Consider the following 27,891-nt stretch of genomic DNA (forward strand, 5'->3'; position numbering starts at 1 on the left):
AATTTCATGTCTTCTTTATATCATTGTAGGAGCCTTTGTGTTTTTGACATAGACATATTGTTGTACAATTAACTGTGTGCTATTTTCCCCAAAGCCTTTAGGTAAGCCTCAGTTTGGTTTGATTAGTGTGTCTAAAAGCCTTTTCCTTTTCTCCTGCCTACTATAGGTGATTTGTCTCTTCTTTCGCTTTTCTTTGTAGGTTGCGCCTTCTAAAAATGTCTTTATACTCTGTCCTGATGATGGCCCCGTTCAAGTTAACCATAGGGGCTGAAACGTCAACGTAACTTTCTAATATGGACTGCTAAAACTAATTAAATCCTTAACTCTTGTTTCTTTTGAGTTGCTTGAGAAACCTTTTTTCGCAGCAACTTATTGTTTTCATTGCAACCTATTATAAGTATTATGTTTGTATTTTTCGCAATTTGTGCACCTAAAGCTTCACTTACCTTTCACTGAGTTACACTTTTTGCATTGCACTGTCATTATTTACTAGGACTGTGTTTTAATAGTATCAGTCTATTTACTCATTCTTTTGATTGTGATTTATAAATGTTGATCTTTTTATTAACGTTTTCTTTGTGGGCATTGGCTTATTTACTTATTTAATGACTTGTATTTGTAATTACTATCTTTTGGCTTACCTTTACTTTTAGATTTGCTTATGCTACCCTGGTTCTAAGGGTTATGGTTTGCCCCATTTATTGTTATTGCTGTGAGCTTGTTATGTTTTTAGTATCTGGGTCTCTGTATATCTGCTGAAATTGATGGCTGTAGGTGTGCTGGTCTGTTTGTTGTCATGTTCTATATGTCCATAGCTGCCCTATGTACTGTGTATGAGGCTGCACTATAAAAAGACTAACCTACTGGCTTTGTCAATGTCTCTTTTTCATGCCACTTCTTACTACGGTCTAGCAGTTAAGTAGCATAAATATATTATTATTACCCAACTCTCACTGTCTTCACCCCAGAATTACATACGGCTAAGTTTGCTGCAACAAAATTCGAACCTTTGAGCTTTAGGTCGAGGTAACCTAGATGATTTATTGAAATTGCAAAGAATATCCCTGGCAACCTCAATACCTCAGTTACTGTTAACATATACTGATGCTCATGTGGAAAATGTAAGGCTCAGAGAGAAGTGAATGAACAGAAGCCACAGCATTATCTAAATATATTTGTGATTTTGTAAAACACAAATACAACGGATGTAAAACATTGAATGTTAAACGGTGGAAATCACTACAAATGACTGATTGTGGTACAAACTGAAATAGACTCACCCTAAGAGTGGGTGCATAAGAAAAGTTTAGAAATTCACAAGACCCAATAGAAAACAGCTGCATGGAATGGTTTTAAATGTGAGATGTGGTTGCTCAAGAAGTACGAATGAAGGTATGAAAGAGAAAAAGAGGAATGTTTCAATTGAATGAGTGTTTTTATTTGAGCGATAGGCAGTCATGACAGTGTATATGCATAATGAAGAAAAATATGATTGTTAGTAAATAAATGTTTGCTAATAATCTGATTGTTAATAAAAATACAAACGTAAAGTAAATGTTGTCCTCTCTGAGCCATACATTTTGCACATGAGCACCAGTATATGTTAAGAGTAACTGAAGTGTTGAGTTTGCCGGGATATTCTTTGCAATATGGGTATTTTTCCCTGCCCTGAGAACCGCATTAAAGCAGGGGGGGGGGGGGGGCTTGCTTTAGAGGGGTTTATTGAAATTCCAGTTGATGTTTGGAGCCTCTTTTTAGAGCCCCTGATGCTAAGCAGGATATGACATCAATCACAGAGATGACAGCAAAGAACCCCGTAAGGATGGGGCGCTTCCTACATTGTGTAGCAGGAACGGGTAATGGTGTCCCCATGCCTCCCTTTCTTGCAAGCAGTCTTTATCATCCACGATTCAATATTTCTATCAAATCTTCTGTAAAACATCCCGTGGAAATATTATGAGCTTATGTTAACTAAGGAGAGGCATTTAAATGATCATAATTGATTTTAAATCTTGGCTCTTTTAGGCGCTTAAGAGCGCTAAAATGATTTTAATCAGTTTTATAAGGGGTCTGATCTGTAAACTACGATTGTTTCAAGAATCTCCTGAAAATTTTACGACAATATTAATAAAGCGATTTTAATTCAAGTACAAGGTAATCCCTAAATGGCACTTTTATTTGACTATTACTTCAACAAAGAGCTAATGTTTCTCCAAATTACAGGTTCCCTCTGCCACGAGAAGGATTCTTCTCGGTACTTTTAATGAAATATTTGCGCTCATTACTAGGGGTGGCTGAGCTAAAACTGATTCCCCGATTCAGAAATGACGATGTAATGAAGGTTTAGTGGAAATATTATGTCATAAAATGTGGGAGTGTAAGGCGTGTGTATGTTTGAGGCAGCCCTTTCAGGAGGTAGCAACGAGTCATATTCGGGACCCATGCACATTTCCCAAAATGGCCTGTAGATGTTGGGAAGGTTCACGAAAAACATTTTTATATTAAAATAAATGTTATTCTGTTATTGTACACGCATCTCATTTTCTCTATTTTTTTAACACTTCATTATGTAGCTATAAAAATATGTTGTCCTTCTCACTGTCCTCAGTTTACTACAGTAGAAACTTTTTTCTATTTCTGATATATATATTTTTTTTAATCCACGGAGAAAGAGTATAGCACATACAATAAGGCAGGTATATATTGTGGTATGTCCATCATACAACTGACTAATAGATGCTGACAGATTTTGAACTCTAACCTCTGCTTTGAGATTGTGTAGCTATGGTAAGGTCTTTACATTAATGAACAAAAGCACTTTTACAGCATTGTCCGATGTGTGCACAGAAGTCCTATATAGCATAGGGTCTGCAGTGGAGTCAGCTGGTAGAAGCAGTCCATCCCAGCTGTGTGACTAGGAAGTGTTGTGGAGTGTTCTGTACACAAGGATAGCAGCAGATCAACATAGAGGACATGGCTAGAGGAAGCCGTAAGGGGAAAGGTGTACAGAGAGAGCTAAAGAAAGCGCAGTAGGGAAAGGAGTTTGAAGATGAGTGGTAGGTTGGGTGTGCAGGTCTTCAGTAGAAACTTTAACTAGTTGAGCTGGGTCAGGAAGTTAAGACCCTTGTTGTAGAGATATGAACGTATTCTGCTTATCTCAAGTCTGAATCCTCATAAAATGGTGTAAAAGGGGTAATGCGCCTGCTGCAGGGCACAGCGTTTAACCTGCAGGAGGAGTGTTCGGAATCTATAAAGATAGCTCAGAGGGTTTACAGGTTTGCTAGTAATATGCTTTTGTAACTTGAAGATCAAAGGTACCGGTCCTATTGGTAGGAATATACACCTAATTCAAACATCTGAATGTAACCTTCAAGACATGTTTGAATGCTAGCTGAGCTAAAAAAAAAAAAAAAAACTTAATTTTTCTAGGGCTGATAAAACAAGTGTGCATGCGTTGGTTAATGCATGCCTCCTAGCAAGAGGTGCCATACAGTTTGTTTTGTATCGAGTACTAAATAAACGGCCAGTATTAATTCCGTGATACACACCTGCATACATATATATGGTACATTTCATACAGTCTACGTTGAATAGGCAAGCTATTTCCAATGCCTGTAATAAAGGCAGAACCAACTTATTGGCTCTTATCTCCCATTGTTGTTCTTTTATTTTCACTCACGTGTTCTTCACTTTTTTGTCAATCCTTTGTCTCTTTGAGAGATTTTGCAAAAGAAGAACACGTTCAGATCCTGGTCTTTCCCTTGGCCAACTTGTGAAGAGACAACGTAGACCACGCGGTGACCTCCTGAGTCTGGAGGCAAGCTGTACAGTGCCTCGCTGTGCTACCTTCAATGTTAGCATGACCATATCACTCTAGGTAACAACGGACAAGGTCTCCAGTCCTGAACTTTTCACCTATAAATCACTATTTCCAGTTATTCGTCTAATTCAGGCTTCTCCAACGAGTAGCTCGTGAGCTACTGGTAGTTATCCAGCTACCTGTATGTAGCTCTCCTGTATACTACCTAGCCTACTAAACTTGGTTGAATTAATATATGTATACAAAAATTGAATAGTGTGGATTTGCATAGGCTGATATTTGGAGAAAAATTAATGAGTTTCAAAATAAATGCAAAATGTATATTTAAGTGATGCAGCACTGTGGAGATTAATAATATTATTAACTTGGTGGTATCATTTTGATAGCTTGAGCTATCTCCATTTTCAAAGAAATACCCCTGACTAGACATTGACATGTTTGGTGGTGGATTAAAGTGGCACAAGGTGGAATCAAGACTACTCAGACTTGGTATTCGGCAGCGCGACCTTTGCTAGCACCGGCCGTGGGCTTCCAAGCCAAACTTCATGCCCAGGCACTTATTCTTTTACAAACTAAGCACTGCAGACATCAGTACTGTGATAAGGAAAAATGAGTACAAACACTGATAGAATGGGACATGGACACTAGAACAGGGAGGCATATATATGGGTGTAGGGCAACAAAGACCCTGAGAGAGAGACACAGACAATGGAGACAGACAGTCTGATTGGGAGAAAGGAACAGTATGAGACAACTAAATGGACAATGGGATAGAAAGATAAGAATACAGAGAGAAGGACACACGAGCACTGAGACAGGGAGAGACAGAACCTGGGGAAGGGTGCACCAGACAGTAGGACAAGATGGACAAAAGCACTGCAATAGGGACACATGGGAATTATAACAAAGAGGCAGGGAACTATTATAGGGTAAAACAGGCACTGAGACAGGGGTCACAGACACAACCTCATAGAAACATGGACACTGGATCAGCCAGTCACCAGCCTTGGCAATGGGACAGGGGTCCACAAACACTGGAGCATGAGACAGAGAAACATGGACATGGGAGATCTGGGATACAGACACTGGCACAGGGAGACACAGGTAGAGGAAACCAGAGACACTGCAAAAGGGAGTTCGTTACAATAGAGAAGCGACACATGACTATTGGGGTATGGAGATGTGTATGCTGGGAAAGACAGATACAGATACTGGTAAAGAGACCTTGCACTGTGAAAGGAAGACAAAACTGTGGGAGGCACCAGACACTGGGACAGGGAAGCACAGGCTTTGAAGCGAGGACAAGGAGACACCGACACTGGGATAAGAATAAGACTACATTAGACAAAGACACAAAAACTAGGAGTGTTGAGAATGAAAGAAAAAGACAGGAGCAGGTAGACAAAGAAACCCGGAGAGGAAGACATGGTCAGCAACAAAGGGAGAAATGGGAAGAAAGAGACATAGGAATTGGAAACAGTGAATATGTGCAGAGAGAAATAAACAGACTTAAGCTCTCATTTAGGCATTGACAGGCTGAGCTTCAGTTCGCCTGGCTGAGGAGAGATGCACTCCAGTGTCCTGACAGATTACAGCTTGCCAAACCTAGAGATCTCAGCCATGCAGGCAGAAATCTGTGATTACAAAGGCGCCGCCACCACAGCGGCTCAGACGAAGGCACTAACGCGTTGCTGTGCACGTGCCATTTTCAATGTGCTTGCACAGCAAAGTTTGTTGTTTTTCAAAAACAAACTTCGAAAGCGGGAGCTTGTTTTTTTAAATAGAAATGTACCTGACACACTAGGATGTCCTCCCATCATTTTAGGAGGTAATTTATTTGTTTTCCTCTTTGGGACCGCCAGGTTTTTCCTGGCCTTCCCAAATAGAAACAAGCATTGGCATAGTCAATAGGTCTCGCCTTTGGGACCTTATAAGTGTTTAGCCATGCAATAGTTGCATAACTAAATACTTATAAGGTCCCAAAAGCGAGACCTATTGGCTATGCCAAGCGGCCGTTCGGCCGTGAAAGTGATTGCAATCACGATCAAACATCAAAGCGGCCGTGCGACCGCGAAAGTGAAAGTAATCGCGGTAAAGCGCGGCGCGTGCTTCCGCGCACATACACTGTAGCTCTAGGCTGGCCTGTTAGCACTTTTTGGAGCCCTCTCAATATGTCTCGCCAGACCAGCGCATGCAATGGGTCAGGCGAGACCTAAAAAAGATGTTGAACCATGAGGATTGTCTGAGGTACTATGATCAATAGCCCCATGTCAACCGAACTCTCGATCAAACATTACCACCAGTGGAGCAAATGGGAGCTCCGCCAGCAGAAACATGGTGGTATCTTCCAAATCTAAATAGAGAGCAAGTTAAACGGACAGGGTAAGTCTGGGAAAGGGAGATACAGACAATGGCACAGGAAACACAAAGACGCATCCTATCCAACATGAACATCATAAGAACAACCCCACCCCTTACCTGTGACTTGATCACAGCACTACCTCTTCCCTTCTGAGATTCCCACCTGTAAGCCTCTTTGACAGCCAATACACACCACTCCTGCAGTAAAATCTGGCCTTGTAAACAAGTCACCAAGAACAATATGGCATCGGCGCCGGGCAATCTCCCCTAAACTAAAACCACATCACCGGCCAAAAATGTGAATATCTGGTTCACCAATAACCTGAACACCACATTTGAAACAGTGTCACAAGCCACTCTGCGTAAGCGAGTCCATAACATTGACTCATGCTCGAACACCCTCAACGGACTTCAATCCTTCATCTTAAACCTCTCTCAACCGACTCTACTCACACCCTTTCAATCCAACACCTCTGAAATTACTTGAAGTGTTCCACAGGGTTCCTTCCTGAGCCCCATCCTTTTTAATATGTATCTGGCCCCCCATGCCAACATTATTATAACTTTTGACTTTGATGTTGTATTTTAAACAGATAATGAAAACAATAAAAGGTCCCTTTAGCCCTTTGGACTAGATACAAACAAGAACACCCGATCGAGCGGACAGGCGGTTTTCTAAGAAAAATACCAAGTACGTGGGGAAAGACGGAGGAAGCGTTCCTATAACGTCAGAGGTATAAAGTAAACTTGAGAGTGGCCCTGTCATGGTTCAATAAATCTAAATAATAGAGATTTTGAGTGGAACAAGACACCAGTGCCATACCAATTGAATTCCTCGTCAAAACCCACTGGATTAATTCCTTTTCCGAAAAGACTTAATAGAAAGTACTTTGCTTTAAATCACTGGGGATATTAAGATCTATGATGATATATTCTGTTGCAAATATCTTGTCCTGAAGAAGGTGGTGTGTATCGAGTACCACTGGTGTGTACCACTGAAACGCTGCGTTGACATTTTGTGAATTTCAGTTTTTAAAGCATAATAGATTGATATCTTGTGAATTGTTGATTCTAAAGTAAAATGGATAAGTGAATCTCATGATATTGTGTTTTTTTATTTGGTGATGTGTATTTTTAACTTTATTGATTGCTGTAGGTTATTTGTTGTTTTGTATACATTGCTGAAGCGATTTGTTTTTTCAACAAGAACCCAAGTGGAAAAAATTACATAAGAGAATATTTTTAATACATTTGACATCTTTACATATAACTGTGTTCAGTGTTTAGATAGAAGAACAATTGCGAGAATGGATAGCCCTTTTGGCGGTGAAAGGGCGCCTCTCCCAGTTTAGGGTGTTTTACACAGATGGCACCCAACTGATCATCTCCATATCAGAGGATATCCGCAGAGCCTAGTCCAGCTATAAGTCATGCATGCAAGTAGACAATGCACTGGTCCAATTACTAAAGTGTTGGGTTCAACACCCCAACCTGTTAATTAAGGCAGAAACTTAGGGATCCCTGTAGAACATACATCTCACAATGGCTGACAAAGACACGGCTGTCTGGGCATCTTGTTTCAGAATTCTGAAAATTCTCTGAAAATCTTTTTCCTGGCTGCCTGTCCCTACTCACAAATCTGCAACTCAAGCCCTAATCACCGGCAGACGGGAGTACAGTAATGCCTTCTACTTGGGCATCAAAGAACACCCAATTAAAAGACACAGGCGGTGCAAAATGTGGCAGCAAGGCTGGTATTGAATCTCTCAGTTCACTCATTGTTCTCCAAACATCTCAGCTATGCAATGGCTTTCAGTGCACAAGAGTGCACTCTTTAAGCTCCTTTGTCACGCTTATAGAGCCCTCCACAACATCGTCCCTCACAACCTACACAGGAGAATCTTCTTCCACAGGCCTTCTTGTCTCTTATGCTTTTCCTTGCTCCACCGGGCCAACATCCCATGCATTCTTCACGTGAGATTAGGTAAACTGTAAGCTCCTTCTCTTATTTGGCAGCAAAAGCAGGAATCAACTCCCCCTATGTGGGTTGGAGCGGGTTGGGACACCCCTGCAACATCCAGGTGAGCGCTCTAGTACTCCGCCTGTCACTCCTATATAGCATCACTTCCGCAGCGCAGCGGTCACGCGCAGCGGTGATGCGCCTTCACTACGCCTGAGTCTCGCCAGAGTCCTGCCCGTCTGCGCCCGTCAGCGACTCGGAGGCGACGTAGCGGCGGGAGACTCTGGCCAGACCTGGCGCCCCGCTAGGATGATTTGTTACTCTTCATCCATTCTTCATGCTATGCGGACTTCCTCTCGCTCCTGTCGGACAACATTCCCGGGACGCTACAAGGGGAAACGATGTTGCCCGGGTTGTGGCTGGTCGCCTACTTGGGCTCCGGTGGCCGCCCGCCGACCAGATGAGGCTTGTGCTATCCATTCTTGCCTTTTGCTTAACACCAGATCATTAGGCAGCCATGCCTTGGACATCTATGATCTGTTGGTCAGGGAAAGCCCTTTATGCCTCCTACTGACCGAAACTTGGTTGGGTGAGGCGTCTAACCCAGACATCTTCGCGGCCATCCCTCCGGTCTATAACATCTTCCGGCAGGATAGGGTCAAGGGTAGGGGAGGGGGAGTAGCGGTGGTGGTGAAGAAGAGTGTCTCCTGCTCTCTTCTCCCCCTGAATCCTCTCTGTGGTTCTGAGGCTCATGCTTTCTCGCTTAGATTGTCCCCGCACCAAGCACTGAAAGGGCTACTGGTATATAGGCCTCCAGGTCCTGTGGGTTCCTTTTTCGAGGACCTGCAGATGGCCATTTCCGAACTGGCCCTGTCCATACAGCACTGCTTGTTGGCGGGTGACTTTAATTTCCATCTGGATGTGGAGGACGACTCAGACGCTATCAGATTGATGGACATTACGTCTCCGCTGGGTCTCGCACCCTTTGTCACGGGCTCCACCCATGAGAGGGGTCACACTTTGGACCAAGTGTTTTCTTCGACTTCTCTTGTCGACATCGATACTGTGCCAGTGCTATGGACTGATCACAGGTTGATTAAGTTCTCTATACCGGAGGCGGTGTTCCCACATAGCGACACCCCTATACAACCTAGTTCAGTCTCAAGGGCACTGCACAAAGTGACGCCTGAGATGCTGGCGCAGGCGCTGGTGGACCATCCGTGCTCCCTCACGGGCGATCTGGAGTGGGACACCGAGGCCCTGCAGATCTGGCTGGCAGAAAGGCTGAACGATCTCGCCCCTGCAGTTGCCCCTCGGTCCACGGCCAAACGACTATCTGCGCCGTGGTTTACAGAGGCGCTTCGCCTGTCCCGCTGCCAGTGTAAGGTTGCGGAGAGGGCCTGGCGCTTCCAATATGACGAGGAGGCTAAACTAGCCTATAGGGCGGCAGTGAAAGTGTACCATCGTGGCATCTTGTGTGCGAAGAAGGAATACTTGGCCAGGAGGATAGAGGCGTCTATGAACTCCTGTAAGGAGATCTTCACTGTGGTGAGGGAGTTCACGACCCTGAGATCCAACGCGCCCCTTCCAGCGTCATCTGACACATGGGTCTGTGATCTTGCTAGCTTCTTCACTGAGAAGATCAAGGCCATCCAGGCCTCTTTTCCGGAGAGGTCTGGTGAGGGGGGGTGCAGCTTTGGGGTGGGATCTGTTTCATCGTCCATGCCAGCTGTTGTGCTGGAGGAGTTCCCCGATATCTCCAACGAAGCTTCCCTGATGCTGCTAACCAATCTTAAATCTGGTTCGCCATTGGACCCCTGCCTGGCCAAATTTTTGGCCAGGGTGGTATCGGTGGTGAACCCATTGGTTAATCCTCTCCTAAATGCCTCCTTTAGGGAGGGAAGGGTCCCATGCGCCTGGAAGAGGGCGATGGTGATCCCCCTCCTGAAGAAGCCTGGACTAGACGCCGAGGTGTTGGCCAACTATAGGTCAATCTCCCTTCTCCCGGCCCTAGCTAAGATCACGGAGAAGCATGTCTATGGCATCTTGTCTGGTTTCTTAGAAACCAACCATCTCCTGCATCCATCACAATCCGGGTTCCGTCCCAATTTAAGTACTGAGACGGCGCTGCTGGAGGTCTCGGAGGTCATCCGGGAGACGCTGGATGTAGGCGGCAAGGCCATGCTTGTCATGCTAGACCTGTCGGCGGCCTTTGACACCATCCCCCATGAGGCGCTTCTCGCCAGGCTTTATGACATCGGTCTTAGGGGGACGGTGTTCAAATGGTTTACATCTTTTCTCGAGGGCCGCCGCCAAACAGTCTGGGTTTCCCAAAGCACCGCAGAGATGCCGCCATTGGGAGTCGGAGTTCCACAGGGATCTGTCTTGAGCCCGACTCTTTTTAATATCTTTATGGCCCCTCTGGCGGCATTGGTGGAGGCTTTTGGGGCCCAGATTGTATCCTACGCAGATGACACTCAACTGCTCTTCACATGCGGGAAAGATCTGGCATTCGATGGAGAGTGTATTCGGGGCTGTCTGGGGATGGTCTTTGACTGGTTCCAGCGGAACAGCCTTAAGGCCAACTCCAGCAAGTCAGAGATCCTGTTCTTCGGATGCACCACCGACCCTGAATGGCAGGTCTGGTGGCCTATGGATATGTGTCCCCCTGCTCAGTCTTCTCTGGTCGTCAAAAACCTGGGAGTTAAGCTGGACAACAAGCTTACGTTAAGATCACATATCCTTGGTTTGGTCGGCACCTGTTTTGGCATTTTGAAGATGCTCCGCAAATTTCTACCATTGCTCTCTGAGGAGCACAGGCGGATCACTGTTCAGGCTCTAATAGGCTCTAGACTGGACTACGCCAATGCCCTCCTTCTGGGGCTCCCGGACTACTTGGTCCAGCGCCTGCAGGTGGCGCAGAACGCTGCGGCTCGCGCTATTTTTGGACTCCATAGGCGAGCGGGAGCTTCGGGGCTGGTGCAGGAGCTGCATTGGTTACCTATCCGGAAACGGATCATGTTTAAAACCTTGACCCTGATGCATAAAGCTCTGTTTGGCACAGGGGCAAAGTACTTGCAGCGGAGGTTGACTTTTTATCTCCCAGCCCGCTCTCTACGATCAGAAGCTCTATACCTGGCCTTGGTGCCACGTGTAAGGAAAGCCCGTACTGGGGGGCGCTCTTTTAGTTTGAAAGCCCCCCAGCTTTGGAACTCGCTGCCTCTGGTTCTACGGAGCACGTCTAATTTGCTTCTTTTTAGGAAGAGCCTTAAGACCTGGCTTTTTAATCTTTAGGTTTTTCTTCTGACTTTTTCCGTTTTGTTTCCATGTTGTTATGTTATTCTCGCTGAGCTGCAAGTGAAAAGCGCCGGGACACTCTGTCGGAGTAGCCGTGCGCTATAGAAATTCTATATAACATAACATAACTATGTGAGCACCAGAATTCAGAAAGAAACTCAAAACCTGGCTTTTTTAATCATCAATGTTTTCCTGCCAGGCCAGCATTCCTCTTGCTGCCCGGACACCATCAACCACAAGGCACAGGCAATGGGCCGGGGAAAGAGTGGTACTGGTGTAAGGACACATGCATGTTTCAACAGTAGGACACAGATATTGGAACAAAGAAGCATGGGCATGGACATAAGCACTGGGCTGGGGAGACACGTACATTTGGACAGGAAGACAAGGAAAATGGTACAGGAAGACACGGACAAGTCGCCACCAAAACACACACGTGAACACTTGGATAGAGTGAAATGTATGCAAAGAGACAAGACGACTGGCACTGGGAACAACCACTGAGCAAACTAACATAACCCAGGCAACCCTTAGTGGCAGGAGCCTCAGGCATTGGCAGGGCCTGCGCTTTACGTATACTACCTAGCAATAACAATAACTACCGCTCTGGGGAATCTGCTTGGGCAAGTTCCATCTCATTATTTATGAAACTCGCTAGCTAATTGGCCTCAAGAAAAAAACAGTGAAGATGAGGAGATCTATCACCACATCACGAGTTGAGGGCTGGCTCTCTTCCCACGCTGGGATGTTACTTATTTCATGGGATGACTGAATTTCAGCTTCTTAAAAGAGATAAACAAGCATTGGCAAAGCCAATAGATCTCCTGTCGGCTGCCAGATTTTTGCTTTGTCAATATGTGATTGATTTTGTCATGGTTTTAGTAAAACTTTATTGTTGGGGTATCTGATTTGTCTTAGCAGCGCTGTGATTGGTCAGGGGATTCTTGAAGGATGGGTGCTTCTTCTTCCTGTGTCGGAGAAGTCCTTTTTTCCCCCTAAACTCCCCTTCCGCCCACACCACCACAGATCCCAACCAGCCGCCACTGAACAATAGATGAAGAGGGCTAGCTGAAAGCCCCTGTAAGTAAGTATTTTATGTAGTGTAATGTTAGCAAAATCAAAAGGAGGAGGGGTCATGCAGAGGTGCTTGTGGATAAGCTGTTCACTATTAACAATGCCTCAATTAAGTCAGAGATGATGCGAGCATCCCATTCGCACCTTTGACTTTTGCCACGTTTCAGTTTTTTCCTGCCCCTTCTATATTCACCCTATTTCATATTTTATATAGCTAAACCTTTTGAAGAGTTAACAGAATAGGGTTCTCACGGACAGGTATGCTCCGTTGGCTGAATTTCAAGTGGGGTTCAGGAGGATTTGATTCGCCGAGCCTGCCACTCTGCACATCAGCGAACAACTGCAGGGTCTCCAAACTGGGTCAGACAGGAGCTCTGATATGATGAGATTTATGTATTATTTATTTATATGACCAAACACTATTGTTTTATGTAGCACGGTCTATGGACCTGGCACCCAGGTCCATGGAGGAAGAGCAGAACCCGGGAGTATTTATGGGTGAGCTGGTTTTCTACCACAGGTCACTGGGGCTGCTACAGAGCCTCATTTCCTTCTGCATCACACAGAGACATGAGAGGACTGGAGGCCTCGAGCTGACCGGGCGCGCTGTCTCTTCGGCTGCCCAGCCCACGGTGAGTAAGAGCTGTGAAAAGGGTCTGTGACTGGGCAGCATCTATGTGCATGGAAGACTAGAGTGGGGAGCTGCAGCACAGGGGCAATGCAGCCTTAGAAAGATTGTTGTCGTTAATGATGACAATAAGGAGGAATGTGAACAACTTCAGTGAAGTGGTCCTAACTCAGCAGCAGCCTGGTCCTAAATCACCAGCAGCCAGGCCCTCACCAGCAATGAAGTGTCTGTAAACCCTTTCATCTAGTTGGCTGCTGGGACACCTGCCTAGGAAGATTGACAACCAGCATTGTGAGAATGTGAAGGATTAACTAAAGGGGCTTTCTTTTAGGAAAGCTTGCACTGCATAAAATAACAGGCTTTTCAAAGGGAAAGTCTAAAATTGCAAAGCACTAAAAGTGCATCACAAGTACCATTGCATCTCCTAAGACGCAGATTGAGGCCTTGAGACTCATCATGAAAAGTGGGCAGAAAGGGGCATTCCCCTTTCTTCGTAATTTGCAGGTAAATGTGTCAGTTTGTGGCCACACTTGGGGTCGCAAAGCACTGACACATAACTGGCTGGCCTTGCCAGCCAGTAATAGGTCTCAGAGTGGTACCTATCTGGGTGGAAAGCTTCTTCTACTGTGCAAGCGGCCGCTGAAGGTTGTGGGGGCTGGGAACAGACAGTGTTCTTATGGACAGCTGTGGGCTGCCCCCATATCTTGGCATTGTAATCTCGGTCCTTTTAAGGTACAAAAGTCGCAATGCATTGCCAGCATATTGTGAAAGATGGACGTCAAATGTCCCTAGCAGGCCTCCATCTATGCATTTGCAACTGTTTGCACGGAATTCCAGCAATCCTGTGCTGTTCAAACTATTGAGAAAGAATTTCGGCGAACCCTTGCGAATGGTCTTTTTCCACTGCATGTTAGATCAGCAGTCCTAGGAGAGTACACATTTTTGTTTGGGGGTTTTTATTGTAGATGATCTAGGCTTGCGCAGAAAGCAGTAATGTTTCTTTTGTTTTGTAGTAATGCTGTTCCTCTGGGCTGGCCACCTCTTGGAACAGAGATCCGAGGACGCTGCTGGAAAACATCGGAGAAAGTTTGCCAATCGTGAGCACACACTGCCAGGTGACGTCTACTCCTGGTCCCCGCAGCGGGCGAATGCACAATTTAACATAATATATTGGCCAATATTTTTATTTGAAAAATCAAGTGGTACAAACTGTCGGGTTTCATTAATATTTCTGGGTTACTAATTTCAAGACGGATTTATGTATGACAAGAGTACATAGAGCTTTGATAAAGAGGAAATTCCTTGAAACACGTTTTACTGTTTTAGATGTTTTAAGAAAAAGCATCTATATATAATTTGTCCTACTGTTATGGAGTGAAAGACGTCTACATCTTTCGGACATTTTTTCACTATTATTAAGAAAACGAATACTAAAAGCAAGATCCCCCTCTAGGGCACGGATAGCTAAAAAGGCTCCAATGTGACTGGTGTAGGAGGAAAAGCAGTCGGGCTATAAATCCTTGGACCGCACATCTGTTGATTTTAAACACTGCACCATCACAATCATCTTCCGAGTGAAGACTGTGAACATGCCACCTCAGCTGGGTTAGGGCGGCTTGCCGTCCAACAATGAAATGAACTTTAATGTGTGCGGCTATTATATGGAAGGCGGTAAATGTCCACACGCCCCCATATATCTCCCATCTATCAATGGTTCAGGCCGCAGCCACAGATGCGATGACCCGTGAGTGACGTGGGCATTGTTCCATGGCACAATACACGTCAGAAGATAAAGAAACTGAACTTCCAGAGTACTTTAAAAACAGCTTTAAAAAGGCATTTTTTCCTGGGGTGAGGAGAAATGTTTGGCCTTTCCCACATAACTGATGTTAGTTGATTCTTTCTAATTTAAGGTAAAGAATGACTTATGTAATGCTTAATGTATATGGTGTTTGCATGGTTTGTCCCTGACAGTTCAGAGCCCCCTCTGGGCTAGTTTGAGTACAATATTAAATTCAGAATAAAAGTAGCAAAAAAAAGGAAAACGAAGTCTTCTCTACCGAATACTGACACAGGGATGGGGGCAGCTGTACTTCTTTCCCAATAAGAAGCCTCAAATCCTTTAGAAAGGCCTCGCTCATCAGTATCACTTCTGTTTAGAGACTTAGAAGAATTTAAATTAGTTTCGGTTTGAAAACAAGCACGGACAATTCAACCCTCTTCCCACTCAAGATTTCAAGAAATCAGGCGTTGGAAGCAGCAGCCTGAGCTGAGACTGAACTGGAAGATGCACAGATTCGACATTTGCGGGCATAAGTGCCACTCGAGGTGGAATATTATGGAGGGGCTCAGGTAGAAGTCAATAGATTTTGGGTCACAGTCCACTTTTCTGTAATGGGCTGGGGAATATTGGCCAAAATGGCAATGTTGCTCAGTGGCCTATGTACCAACTGTTTTGTACCCACTGTGTGTGGTGTTGCAGCTACTGCGCCTGCGTACTCAAGTAGGGTGCTTGTAGGAGAGACAGTGCTAATGCAAGCTGCCATTGCATGGATGAGTCAGTTGTGTCTTTCCCATGCCAGAAATGCTCGGAGATATGCATGACCGTCTGCAGAGTGCACGGACTATGGTTCTGTGGACTGTGATACTGCTGGAAAAGCATACATCCGTAGCTCGTTCGAGGGCTGATGAAATGAACGGTGCACATGATGCGGCTAGGTTGGCCGACACATGACTGTGTCTTCAAAAACCAAGTCTCAACTAGTGAAATCTTAGACTGCTGCGTGTGAGGAGGTGGAAAGGCCACTGAGAGGGGGGTGTTGCTTTAGATGATCAAGATACTCGGCTTCTAAAGGAGACTGGAGAAGGTTTAGGCTGTATTTGAGGGTGCTTCGCCGCATGTTGGTGGTGGGGCCTGGATTCCAGTGGTGCTGGAAGTAGGGCTGCACTCCCAGAGTTTAGAAGAATGAACAATGAAGAGGTGACTCAATGAGTTTTTTCTTCGGGCAGCATTTTTTTAATTTTTCAAATACAGCCCACCAAATGCCCCTATGCCTTTAGTGAGGTGGCATTACTGGCCAGAACCCCTACACTATACGCCATTCCAGCACCATGGGTGAATTCTTGATGCTGGTATTTCCACAGCTCCCTGGCTGGAATTCTTGTAGGTTGGCAAGGGAGGCTGTGTCTGAGCTCACTGCGGGTCATCACTGGGGCACATACGAGCGCCCCCCCATACAGAGAAAATCAGATTCAGGAAACCGCGTCTGGAGGTGAGGGAGCCGCTGAAGACGTAGTATCCTTGCAAGAGGAGGCAAGGCCCCCACTGTGGAGCTTGGGGGTCTGCAGGGCTCGCGATCAGGATCTTCTGATCCTCAACCCCACACCGAGGTTCAGTGCCAACCACTGCCCCAGCTCCCCTCCACCGGAATCTGATGAGCTCAGAAACCAAGAGCAGGGCCTGGCCCCTTGCGCGCTCCCTGTGAGACCAACCCCAATGCCAGTTCTGGTTTCGGTGCAACAGCTAGGCCGCTCTGCACCAAGACCTGCTTAATGTTCTTCTTATGTTACACTCTGCTGAAGGTCTTGCCAAAAGCGACTCAGAGAGACGCTCTCCATTTCACAAAACGGCCCACCTGCTGACAGCAGTGCGCGCGGCCCATCCAGGGCTGCTTTATTCATTCTGGGAAAGGTGCATGGATGTATGGAGGAAGTTGCCCACCCGCCCCCTTTAGAGCACTGCTAAAATGTTCCCTACAGTTCACCCAAGCCAATTTTCCATTACTGCTTTGCAAAACACATTGCACACGCTGAGCCTCTGGAAGACGGTAGGAGCTTGAGTCACTGAGCACATTTTGGGGTTTCATTTATTTTTTTGTAGTTTTATATAGCGCAAACTCGACCTGAAGGTATTAGAGCGCTTTACATGAGCCAGCTCACCCTGAATACCTCATGCCTCTAGTTCCCTCCCCTGGGACTCTCCAGGGTTAGTGTTATGCACGCTTTACATGAGCACCAGTTGCATTACAGACAGGCACATTCATTTTGTTATGCACGGGAGTTTAGGGGATTTGCCCAGAATCAAAGGATGTTGTACGTCCCAGCCGAGACTTGAGTCCACTTCCCTAGCTTCGAGGTCGACCGCTCTTACGCTTAGGCCACATCCACTCCCCATTCCATAACGCCCTCCTCTAAATCAGGACCCTCGTCTCTTTAAAAGATATTAATTTGACCGGGCGTTTTATTTAGGCATTGAGATTACATTATAATATTGTATTAAATGAATCTGTCTAACGCCTCCTGGAGTCAGGCTTCCCCTCTCACTGAGACATTACCCGAAAAGTTGCTTTAAATGAACACAATGGATGACGCCATCTTGATTCATTTGCTGCCGTTTTGCTTTTTGTATTTGTGCCCATATCATACACAGCTTGTACTGCACTCTGGCTTCTGAAGTATTCAGCCTCCCTCTCATTCTTGGCACTACCAAGCGAGGATTTATGCTCGACTAACCCGGCCTCTGGAAGTTTACAGGCTCTGTATTTCTTTCATGGTCCTTTCACACTTTTCACATGAGAGCGAGGTGCACCTGCAATAAGTTTCGTTTGCTGTCACGTGTATTCTCATTCCAAGGAATGCATGGAGAAACCTATGAAATGTCAAGCAAATTAGGGGGAGTATACACTAGATTTAGGCTGGCCAACAAGCAAATTAACAGGGAGAGCCGTGCCAATGCCGAGCCAAGGGTCGGATCTGGCTCTAAGAACCCGCGAGCAAGTCGTGACTTGGAAATATTTGGCATCTAAATTATGAAACATACATCATGCTAAAATATGATCAGAGGTTTTCAAAATTCAAAACACGCAGAAGCTTTCACCTTAGTATATATGCCTATTTCTCTGCATTGAGAAGTTTTCTTAAAAGCGTGAGTTTGAAAACATGAACTGAGAAACATTCCTGCCCCACCTTGAGGGTAAAACTATTAATAAACTAGAAGGCAAGGCAGTATTATTTGCACCCTACATGGGTCAATATTATAGTGCATTATATAAAACACAAGAGATTTTGTACAGTGCACCTCCTGAACTGACATATTTAAAGGTTCTCTCAATAATGATAATGAACAAAATGGAGACTTGGTGAAATAAAGTATTTGCCTAAGATTACACAATTTGGTCATGCAGGGAAGTCTGTGTTTTCCCCAGATTTTCGTTTCAAACTGTGGATCCAGCCACTAGACTGGTTTCTCACACGTTAATGCATTGTCCTTCTTAGTGGATGAGATTATCGCGTGGGTAACTGGGCAGAATCCAGATTTTCTTTGGCAGTTTTACATAACACAAATCTTGCCCAAGGTCAAAGGAGCGCTTCACAAGAGAATAAAGACTACTGCACACTTTTTTTCAGTTCTTGGAGATGCGCCAGGATTCACAGGATGTCGAACCCAGGTCTGATTCGAACCTGGTTCCCCATTTTGCATGGTTGGCAGCAGGGGCGTAGCTTTGGGGCGGGGATGTGGGGGTGGGTGGGAAGGTTGTTTAGGGTGTTACAACACCTAATAAATCTAAGTTGGGCACAGGTGCTTTAAGTCGGATATGGTGAGGTGCTTGTCAGATTTCAGTTGGGATATTTACATACACACGCAGACAGAATCAAACACACACACACTCTGGTCTCTGTTTTAAAGTTTTAAAAAATTATCATTTTACAGAATATTGAATTTTAAGTGCCCTTCACAATCCGCACACTTCTCCCTTCCTGCTGCTCCTTAAGCCCCTCTCTTGCCCTGCTTCTCAAACAATGTATTTTAACTGTGATTGTTGGGAAATCTGAAACCTGCACCCCCCAATCTCAATGATCGCATGGAGTTTTTGTGTTACCTCTAATGCTTATTTGTATGCCTACATTCTTGCTACTTAAACACTGTTTCTTATACTTGTCTCCTGCATTGTTTTCACTGTATGTGACCCCTTCTGTCCTGGCTGTCACTTTTCGATTCATTATTCACTTTTCTCCAGTTGCTTTTCTGTGTCCGCTCACCTTTGTGTACTTTTGGTGTACAGTTTTTACGTCTCCTACACTACACATTTCGCGCATTCTTTGCGGATTTGACTCTATGTTCAGCTCCGTTTTACTACGGTGCTTCATTTTGTTGGCATATCTATTTTTGTACATACACTAAGGTATCACCGGGGTTTACATTCATTGGTCGTACGCACTCTGTGTGCATTTTGTTGTTCATTGTTTCGATTAGCTCCCTTTCCAAGATGGCTCTACAATTTTCACCCTTTCCATTACACATTAGCACTCATCGCTATCCACACTTGACCGCACCGTGACACATGACAGTGCTTATCCTATCGGATAGAGGACAGCACCCACTGTTTGAATCACATTTAACTTCCGGGAACTGTCCGCACCATACCCACATTGGTTGTTTACACGCATAGGTGTATGTCTGCGGGACAACCGTTTTGTGAGTATCTTGTTTACACTGGTTCAACTGTGTGAGACTGTTCGTAAGTGGAAGTTTCAGAGACTAATCTGTGGTTGTTGAACTCCCTTGTTAGATGTTGCAGCGCACACACCGTTGTTATCGTATTGTGAGTAACATAGAACCGGACTTTTTCAGCTCATTATATGTTTGCCCATAATGCATGCACTTATAAGGGTTTTATTCACTCGTTACCATCCACTAACGATATACACGTTAGTTGAACGGTCACGCTTCGATCACTTTTGTCACAGGGGTATTATTGTCTGCCGCGATGTACAAACACTAAAAAGTAGCACCCCTCGTATCAGAGGCATCACGCGTCATAGTCTACTTTTTCTTAACCCTGATTCTGTCACGTTCTCATGTGCTCCGATTTGTTCTTCAATATTTGCACCCCTATTTTTCCATTTTTGTTCACCTACTTTTTTCTTTTCAAATGTAGGAGATAAGGTTTTACAACCTCACTTGCATTGTTCTACCCATTTGGGGTTCTTTCGTCATGTAAATGCTTGCATTTATTTTATTACAGATGTTTTCCCCTGATGAAGGGCACTGGGCTGCCCGAAATGCATTGGGATTGATGTATTGAACTTGCACATGTGGATTTTCGCCTAAAATAGGCATGAAATTTGATGTGAAGCAATATCTAAGACTGAAGTAAATAAACATCACAGCAAAGAGCAATTGGTTCAATTGGAGAATTATTTATTTTGATTAAATTCTTACCCATCATTTGGGACCTACAGTTGTGTACAGGGGGACATCTCCTAACCAGGAGATGCAACTAGGCTGTTATAAACATGCACAGGCTCCCACTCCATGTCTGAGCGTCGAGCCAGGCCGCTCAGACCAATCACAACACTGCAGTCATGCTTGCGACAGCAGCGTTGCGATAACGGTAGGGACGTCTGGGAGCCTGAGTGCATCCGTGCATCAACAGAAAAGGACAGAGGAGAGGTGGCGGCCGGCAGCCAGGTAGGTGAAAAAAACTTTTTTTCTCTACCCCCGCCCCACCCGTAATATTCCGTGGCCGACGCCACTGCTAAAGATACAGAACTATAGAATGTTCTGTACTATTCTGGTTATGTAATTTTTCAATGCTGACTGATGTGTGATGTTTGCTAAAGAAAACAGATCCTGAACAATCTTTTTGTGCCAGTAATCCTGCTCCTACCAACTAATTTAGCAGTATTGGAGATTAGCACTAAACAGCTCAACAGTACTAGTTATCTGCTTCGGGAAAAGGACAGGTTAAAAAGTTTCTGCTATCAAGCAAACATGTGATCTCACGGCTACACCCAGATCTCAGCAACGAAGCTGGGTTCAACCAGCTGTCTAACTTGCATGTATTTGATAATCCTGTTTCAGTTTTCTTGACAGGAGTCTTCCCCACCTCAGCTCTTTTGTTGACGATTTTATCCTCAAAAATTATTTCATCAGTATACATACTCTCATCATTTAATTTAATTACATAAACAAAGTAGGTCGCACACTGCTCGTCATACCAGCAAACGAGAGGCAATTACCTCGAAACACGTGTCCAGGGATGGCATTATAGTGACATACTCGTGGCATAGGCGTACTCACCGTTGCTACTACATTATCCAGAGTTCTATGGGGCTATTTGCTGGTATGACGAGCAGTGTGCGACCTACTTTGTTTATGTATTTAAGCTCCCTCGAGCGATTTGGGCTGACGAGCCTTGGTACCGCACCTGCGCGCCGTGAGAGGTATTTTACCTTTAATATTTTGGCAGTCTACTTGGCACCCCACATACCTACCTGCTCCCTGCTGACGAGAGGCAATTACCTCGAAACACGTGTCCAGGGATGGCATTATAGTGACATACTCGTGGCATAGGCGTACTCACCGTTGCTACTACATTATCCAGAGTTCTATGGGGCTATTTGCTGGTATGACGAGCAGTGTGCGACCTACTTTGTTTATGTATTTAAGCTCCCTCGAGCGATTTGGGCTGACGAGCCTTGGTACCGCACCTGCGCGCCGTGAGAGGTATTATACCTTTAATATTTTGGCAGTCTACTTGGCACCCCACATACCTACCTGCTCCCTGCTGACGAGAGGCAATTACCTCGAAACACGTGTCCAGGGATGGCATTATAGTGACATACTCGTGGCATAGGCGTACTCACCGTTGCTACTACATTATCCAGAGTTCTATGGGGCTATTTGCTGGTATGACGAGCAGTGTGCGACCTACTTTGTTTATGTATTTAAGCTCCCTCGAGCGATTTGGGCTGACGAGCCTTGGTACCGCACCTGCGCGCCGTGAGAGGTATTTTACCTTTAATATTTTGGCAGTCTACTTGGCGCCCCACATACCTACCTGCTCCCTGCTGACGAGAGGCAATTACCTCGAAACACGTGTCCAGGGATGGCATTATAGTGACATACTCGTGGCATAGGCGTACTCACCGTTGCTACTACATTATCCAGAGTTCTATGGGGCTATTTGCTGGTATGACGAGCAGTGTGCGACCTACTTTGTTTATGTATTTAAGCTCCCTCGAGCGATTTGGGCTGACGAGCCTTGGTACCGCACCTGCGCGCCGTGAGAGGTATTTTACCTTTAATATTTTGGCAGTCTACTTGGCACCCCACATACCTACCTGCTCCCTGCTGACGAGAGGCAATTACCTCGAAACACGTGTCCAGGGATGGCATTATAGTGACATACTCGTGGCATAGGCGTACTCACCGTTGCTACTACATTATCCAGAGTTCTATGGGGCTATTTGCTGGTATGACGAGCAGTGTGCGACCTACTTTGTTTATGTATTTAAGCTCCCTCGAGCGATTTGGGCTGACGAGCCTTGGTACCGCACCTGCTCGCCGTGAGAGGTATTTTACCTTTAATATTTTGGCAGTCTACTTGGCACCCCACATACCTACCTGCTCCCTGCTGACGAGAGGCAATTACCTCGAAACACGTGTCCAGGGATGGCATTATAGTGACATACTCGTGGCATAGGCGTACTCACCGTTGCTACTACATTATCCAGAGTTCTATGGGGCTATTTGCTGGTATGACGAGCAGTGTGCGACCTACTTTGTTTATGTATTTAAGCTCCCTCGAGCGATTTGGGCTGACGAGCCTTGGTACCGCACCTGCGCGCCGTGAGAGGTATTTTACCTTTAATATTTTGGCAGTCTACTTGGCACCCCACATACCTACCTGCTCCCTGCTGACGAGAGGCAATTACCTCGAAACACGTGTCCAGGGATGGCATTATAGTGACATACTCGTGGCATAGGCGTACTCACCGTTGCTACTACATTATCCAGAGTTCTATGGGGCTATTTGCTGGTATGACGAGCAGTGTGCGACCTACTTTGTTTATGTATTTAAGCTCCCTCGAGCGATTTGGGCTGACGAGCCTTGGTACCGCACCTGCGCGCCGTGATAGGTATTTTACCTTTAATATTTTGGCAGTCTACTTGGCACCCCACATACCTACCTGCTCCCTGCTGGCAATTACCTCGAAACACGTGTCCAGGGATGGCATTATAGTGACATACTCGTGGCATAGGCGTACTCACCGTTGCTACTACATTATCCAGAGTTCTATGGGGCTATTTGCTGGTATGACGAGCAGTGAGCGACCTACTTTGTTTATGTATTTAAGCTCCCTCGAGCGATTTGGGCTGACGAGCCTTGGTACCGCACCTGCGCGCCGTGAGAGGTATTTTAATATTTTGGCAGTCTACTTGGCACCCCACATACCTACCTGCTCCCTGCTGACGAGAGGCAATTACCTCGAAACACATGTCCAGGGATGGTATTATAGTGACATACTCGTGGCATAGGCGTACTCACCGTTGCTACTACATTATCCAGAGTTCTATGGGGCTATTTGCTGGTATGACGAGCAGTGTGCGACCTACTTTGTTTATGCATTTAATTTAATTGTCACCATCCATCATCACTTATTTTGCCAGTCTTCCTGCTTCCATCGGGTTCTGGCCACTCAGCATGCCACGGGTGATAATTAGTTAGATTGCCAACAATCATGTTCCTATCAGCCGTTCTGTCTCTAGTCTTCCCCAGGTCAATTATTCAGCCAACTATCATCTTCCAATTAATTGATCAATAATCACACTAAAGCCAGATCATGCCCACATCTCTGATCTTGTCACTCCCCCTCCATCAATTTTCTTCTTAATAATTATTCTGCATCAGCTATTCTGGCGCCAATCACAAATACATCAGTCATTTTACCAAAAGTCACATTCCCCTCCATCAATGTTCTTGTTAATAATTATTCAGCATCAGCTAGTCTGTCATCCATCACAAATACATCAGTCATTTGATTTTACCAGAAGTCATTCTCCAGTCTGCTAGTTCTCATGACAGCAATCAGTCACTCTCATGCTCAAGTACTAGAGGAATACTATGGCTTTATTTTGTGCTTATCCACTTAAATGGAATCTTAAAAGACTTCATAAACACCCCAACTTTGATACTCCCCTCTAACAGACTGTCACTTTAACTGCTTTATGGTTTAAATTCTCATAATTTGAACTTGGAAGTAAAAGATGAAAGGTGCACCTCCCCTGTCCTAATGTATTCCACATCAGAAGGCAACTAGATGATCCTGCAATGTTACTCAATCCCACAAGGCCCGTCGCCATGCAAATTACAATACACGACACAGGTCTGTAAACCAATGGCAAGAGAGCCTTGCTCCTACCTTCCTCGCACTGCGCACCCGAGTGTCCAGGGCAACACTTCCATTCCAGGGCAGTCACCGTTTTATACGCCACCTTATATGTCGGCCTTGCCACCGTTCTGTAACTGCAAGAAAGAAACATGAGACCCAATGAGAATGCGCGTGATGAGTTCTCACAAGCCGATTAACCTACGTGTGGTAGGCCCTGGTCCTGCCACTACATGCTTCCCAGTGTAGAGCACTAATGCATTTCGGAAGCTGTGTTTATGAAGGGAGAAGAGAGAAAAAAAGGAAGAAACTGTTATGTTGTACTAGAAATGCATGCGTCGTCTGTTCCAGCACAGAGGACATATCTCCCATTCCATGCTAGGACCGTCACACAGGAATGCTCTGTGGGTTCCAGGAGAGTTGAAGCAGGGAGCTGCAGGTGTTGGACGCTGTTCTCGGTTGGTGTAGGTTTCCACCAATAAACTTCAACCAACTTTTACCTGAAGTGGTTTCGCTCCGATATTGGTCATCTTAACAGAAACAAACAAACAAACAAAAAGAAAGAAAGAAAAAAGGAAGGAAGGAAGGAAGAAAGAAAGAAGATCCTTCAAAAGAGGAAGGAAAAAAGAGAAGCAAAGTCAAAGATCAGGAATGTAAGGCAGAAAAAATAGCAGAAGATAGCCAATAGAAAACAGTGAGAGGAAAGGTGAGGCAGATGAAAGGCTACAGCGAAGAAGGCACAGGAAGAGACAGAGAGAGAAAGAGAGCGACAGAAAGATGAAAGAGAATGAGAGTGGATTAGAGAAAAGGAATAATACGAGGAAGAGAAACAGTCTCAATGAAAGTGAGGCAGCAGCAGACCCTGCTCCAGGAATTTTTATTTGGGCGGGCAGTATATTTTAAGAGGGTTTGGTCTGGTTAGGGGTTGGCTTTACTGATAAAAATGTATATCTGCCCAAACAAACTCTTTTTGGCAACATTAGAATAATGAATGACTGTGAAAGTTCTAACTATATTACTATACAAAAAAAAGCTAAATTCTAACTATATCGTTCAGGTTTGCATGCAGCGCTTTGATGACAGTTCATCGGTCACTGTCCTATGATAGGATTGTAATTTCTGAACTGCAAGTAACACAAGAATCTCTGTGACAAAGGCAGTAACCCACTGAGCTGCCCACATAAAATACAGTTTATCTGCATTTCAAAACTACCAACACACAAAGGATTGGCAGGATCATCAATCACCAGGAATCTGAACATTTTTATTGTTGTCTTACATCTGTGGCAGAGCAAGCCTTGACAATAATAACAAGCATTGGCATAGCCAATAGGTCTCGCTCTTGGGACCTTATAAGTATTTAGTTATGCAACTGTTGCATGGCTAAACACTTATAAGGTCCCAAAGGCGAGACTATTGGCTATGCCAATGCTTGTTTGTAAGGTGTTTATGATAGTACTGGCACTCTATCCATAAGAGTGAGTGAAGAAACAGCCACCACGTGTTTCACCCCTTTACATGGTTATCCGGCCTGGGGCTTCCTCAGGGCTGTACATACATTTATAATTAGCAAAAGAGGAGAGTGGTGTGTATCCCCAAGAAGGAAAGGAGGAGTGTTAATAGGGTTGGTGAAAGAAGGGGAAAGAAGAGGAAAGTGAATTCTGTTAGTTTGTGCAGTAGCCAAGAAATAGGTAGGTGGGGAACGAAGAGGGAAAGAGAGGAAAGGCACACAACGACAGAGACGTACGGTTGTTTAGATCAGTAGGATCCAGTGGCGGCTCCTCCATAGGAGCGTTTGGGCGCCGCCCCCCTGCTTTCTCGCAGTGCGAGAAGGCAGAAACATAAATGGTAATAACTACCATTTATGTTTCTGCCTTCTCGCACTGCGAGAAAGCAGAAGTGCCTGATCGGGGTTGGGCGGTCCTGCTTGAGGGCACGGGGGGAGTGGCTTGCCCACTGTTGTGCATAGGGACTGTTTGGTTGCCCCTGGGGCCGATCAAACAGTCCGTATGCACATAACAGTGGGCAAGCCACTCCCCCCATGCCCTCGAGCAGGACCGCCCACTCTCCTTAGCCTACATAGAGAAAATGGTCCCGGCTGGGGCGCTCTCCACTGCGCCTCAGCGTTGTGATTGGCAGAGCGGAGGGAGGGAGGCTGCCTTTCATGGATGACGACGAGAGCTTCAGGACGGCGGGAGCAGCAGTTGGGACGCATCCAGAAACTGCGGTGTTGCAGGACGGAGCGGGAGTTGGGACGCATCCAGAAGATGTTGCAGGACGAGGACGGTAAGTTTTATAATATTCTTTAATTAAACTCCTCCCGCCTCCACCCCCCGTGACGACCCCCACCATGCCGGCCGTTACTGTGAAGTTATGAATGTACAAAACTATTTTTGGCCCTCGTTAGGCCTAAAATAGTTATGTACATTCATTACTATTTTAGACCCTCCGGTGCCGTATTAATGCCAGTCAGGGTCGGCTTTAGGGCGCCGTGTTTGAAAGTTTATTATGCCTTTGAAGCACCTGCTGCAGCGTTTCTTTCCCCCGCAATTACCAGCCCTCACATAAATGTCAAGATATCTCGTGTGATTAATTATCTTCCTGGAGAGAGATCAGCATTTTGTATAGTTGTGGTTTTGACTTAGGTGAAGTTAGTGCTGAGGGTTAATATGCCTGCTGCAAAGAACGTGTACCATGTAGATTACAGATGTAAACAGATCAGCAGGTAAAGTCCTAATATAGAATAGTGAGCTATTAACTTTTATCCTAGAACTGCATACACTCTGCAAAGTACAGAACATTGATCAATGTTGCAAAAAGGGTTAATTTGGCTAGAAATCGATTCTTATTATTAAAGAAAACTCCCAACTATGCTGTTTCTTTTTCGACTCTGAGTTTGTGCTTCTCCACACTAAGCACTCTTAAACTATACTGCCTACCAGTATGGATGACATGTGACTCCTACACTTTTAGTCCTTTGGTTTACGTAACATTTCCTACACACTGATTTACACACGTATGATTGAATGTCTGTGTGTAATGTGCGTGTGATGCAAAGTGCTCAGACACCCGACACTGGTATGAGTGGCGCTATATAACTAATTCAATGCATCTGAGAGAGTGTGGTTATGGAGACTTGGTCACTGTTAAAGGGTGCTAGTGAGAGAATCCGTGGTGGAGGTGGTCATTGAGGGGACGCCATCAAACATTGTCGCACAGGGTGCCACCAGCGCTAAAGCCGGCCCTGATGCCGGTGTGACGGCCCCGCACCTTATATTCTTTAATTAAACCTGTTACGGTGCTCTGTTCTCGGCTTTATTCCCTTTCCCTAATTATTGAAAAGTTTAAAAGTTCAGAAACTTAATATGGCATTCCATTTTCCACTGTCTTACTTCATGCAATATTCATACAATAAATATCATTACTTTCCAAGGAGTTTGTAATAAAGGGAACTAAAGATATTCAGCTGGGCTCCGTTTTTATGTTGAAATAGGCAGTCTCTCTTGGAAGAGCTCTTATGACAATCATGCCTTTGCAAACAGCTATAAAAGTAGAACAAAGTCCCCCTTTTCCAGT

General features: G+C 45.2%; 1 protein-coding gene across 6 annotated transcripts in view; it reads right to left on the reverse strand.

The window, feature by feature from the left end:
• The window catches only part of EMID1 (EMI domain containing 1), a 431,309-nt gene that overhangs the window by 311,234 nt on the left and 92,184 nt on the right, over window positions 1–27,891 (reverse strand). For all 6 annotated transcript variants that reach the window (XM_085632751.1, XM_085632749.1, XM_085632748.1 and 3 more), the window contains exon 3: window positions 24,349–24,452. In XM_085632751.1, coding sequence (XP_085488877.1) covers window positions 24,349–24,452 — 104 coding nt within the window. The remainder of the gene's footprint in view (window positions 1–24,348; window positions 24,453–27,891) is intronic.

Source organism: Triturus cristatus, chromosome 11 (assembly GCF_964204655.1).
Source record: "Triturus cristatus chromosome 11, aTriCri1.1, whole genome shotgun sequence".
Classification (NCBI taxonomy): domain Eukaryota; kingdom Metazoa; phylum Chordata; class Amphibia; order Caudata; family Salamandridae; genus Triturus; species Triturus cristatus.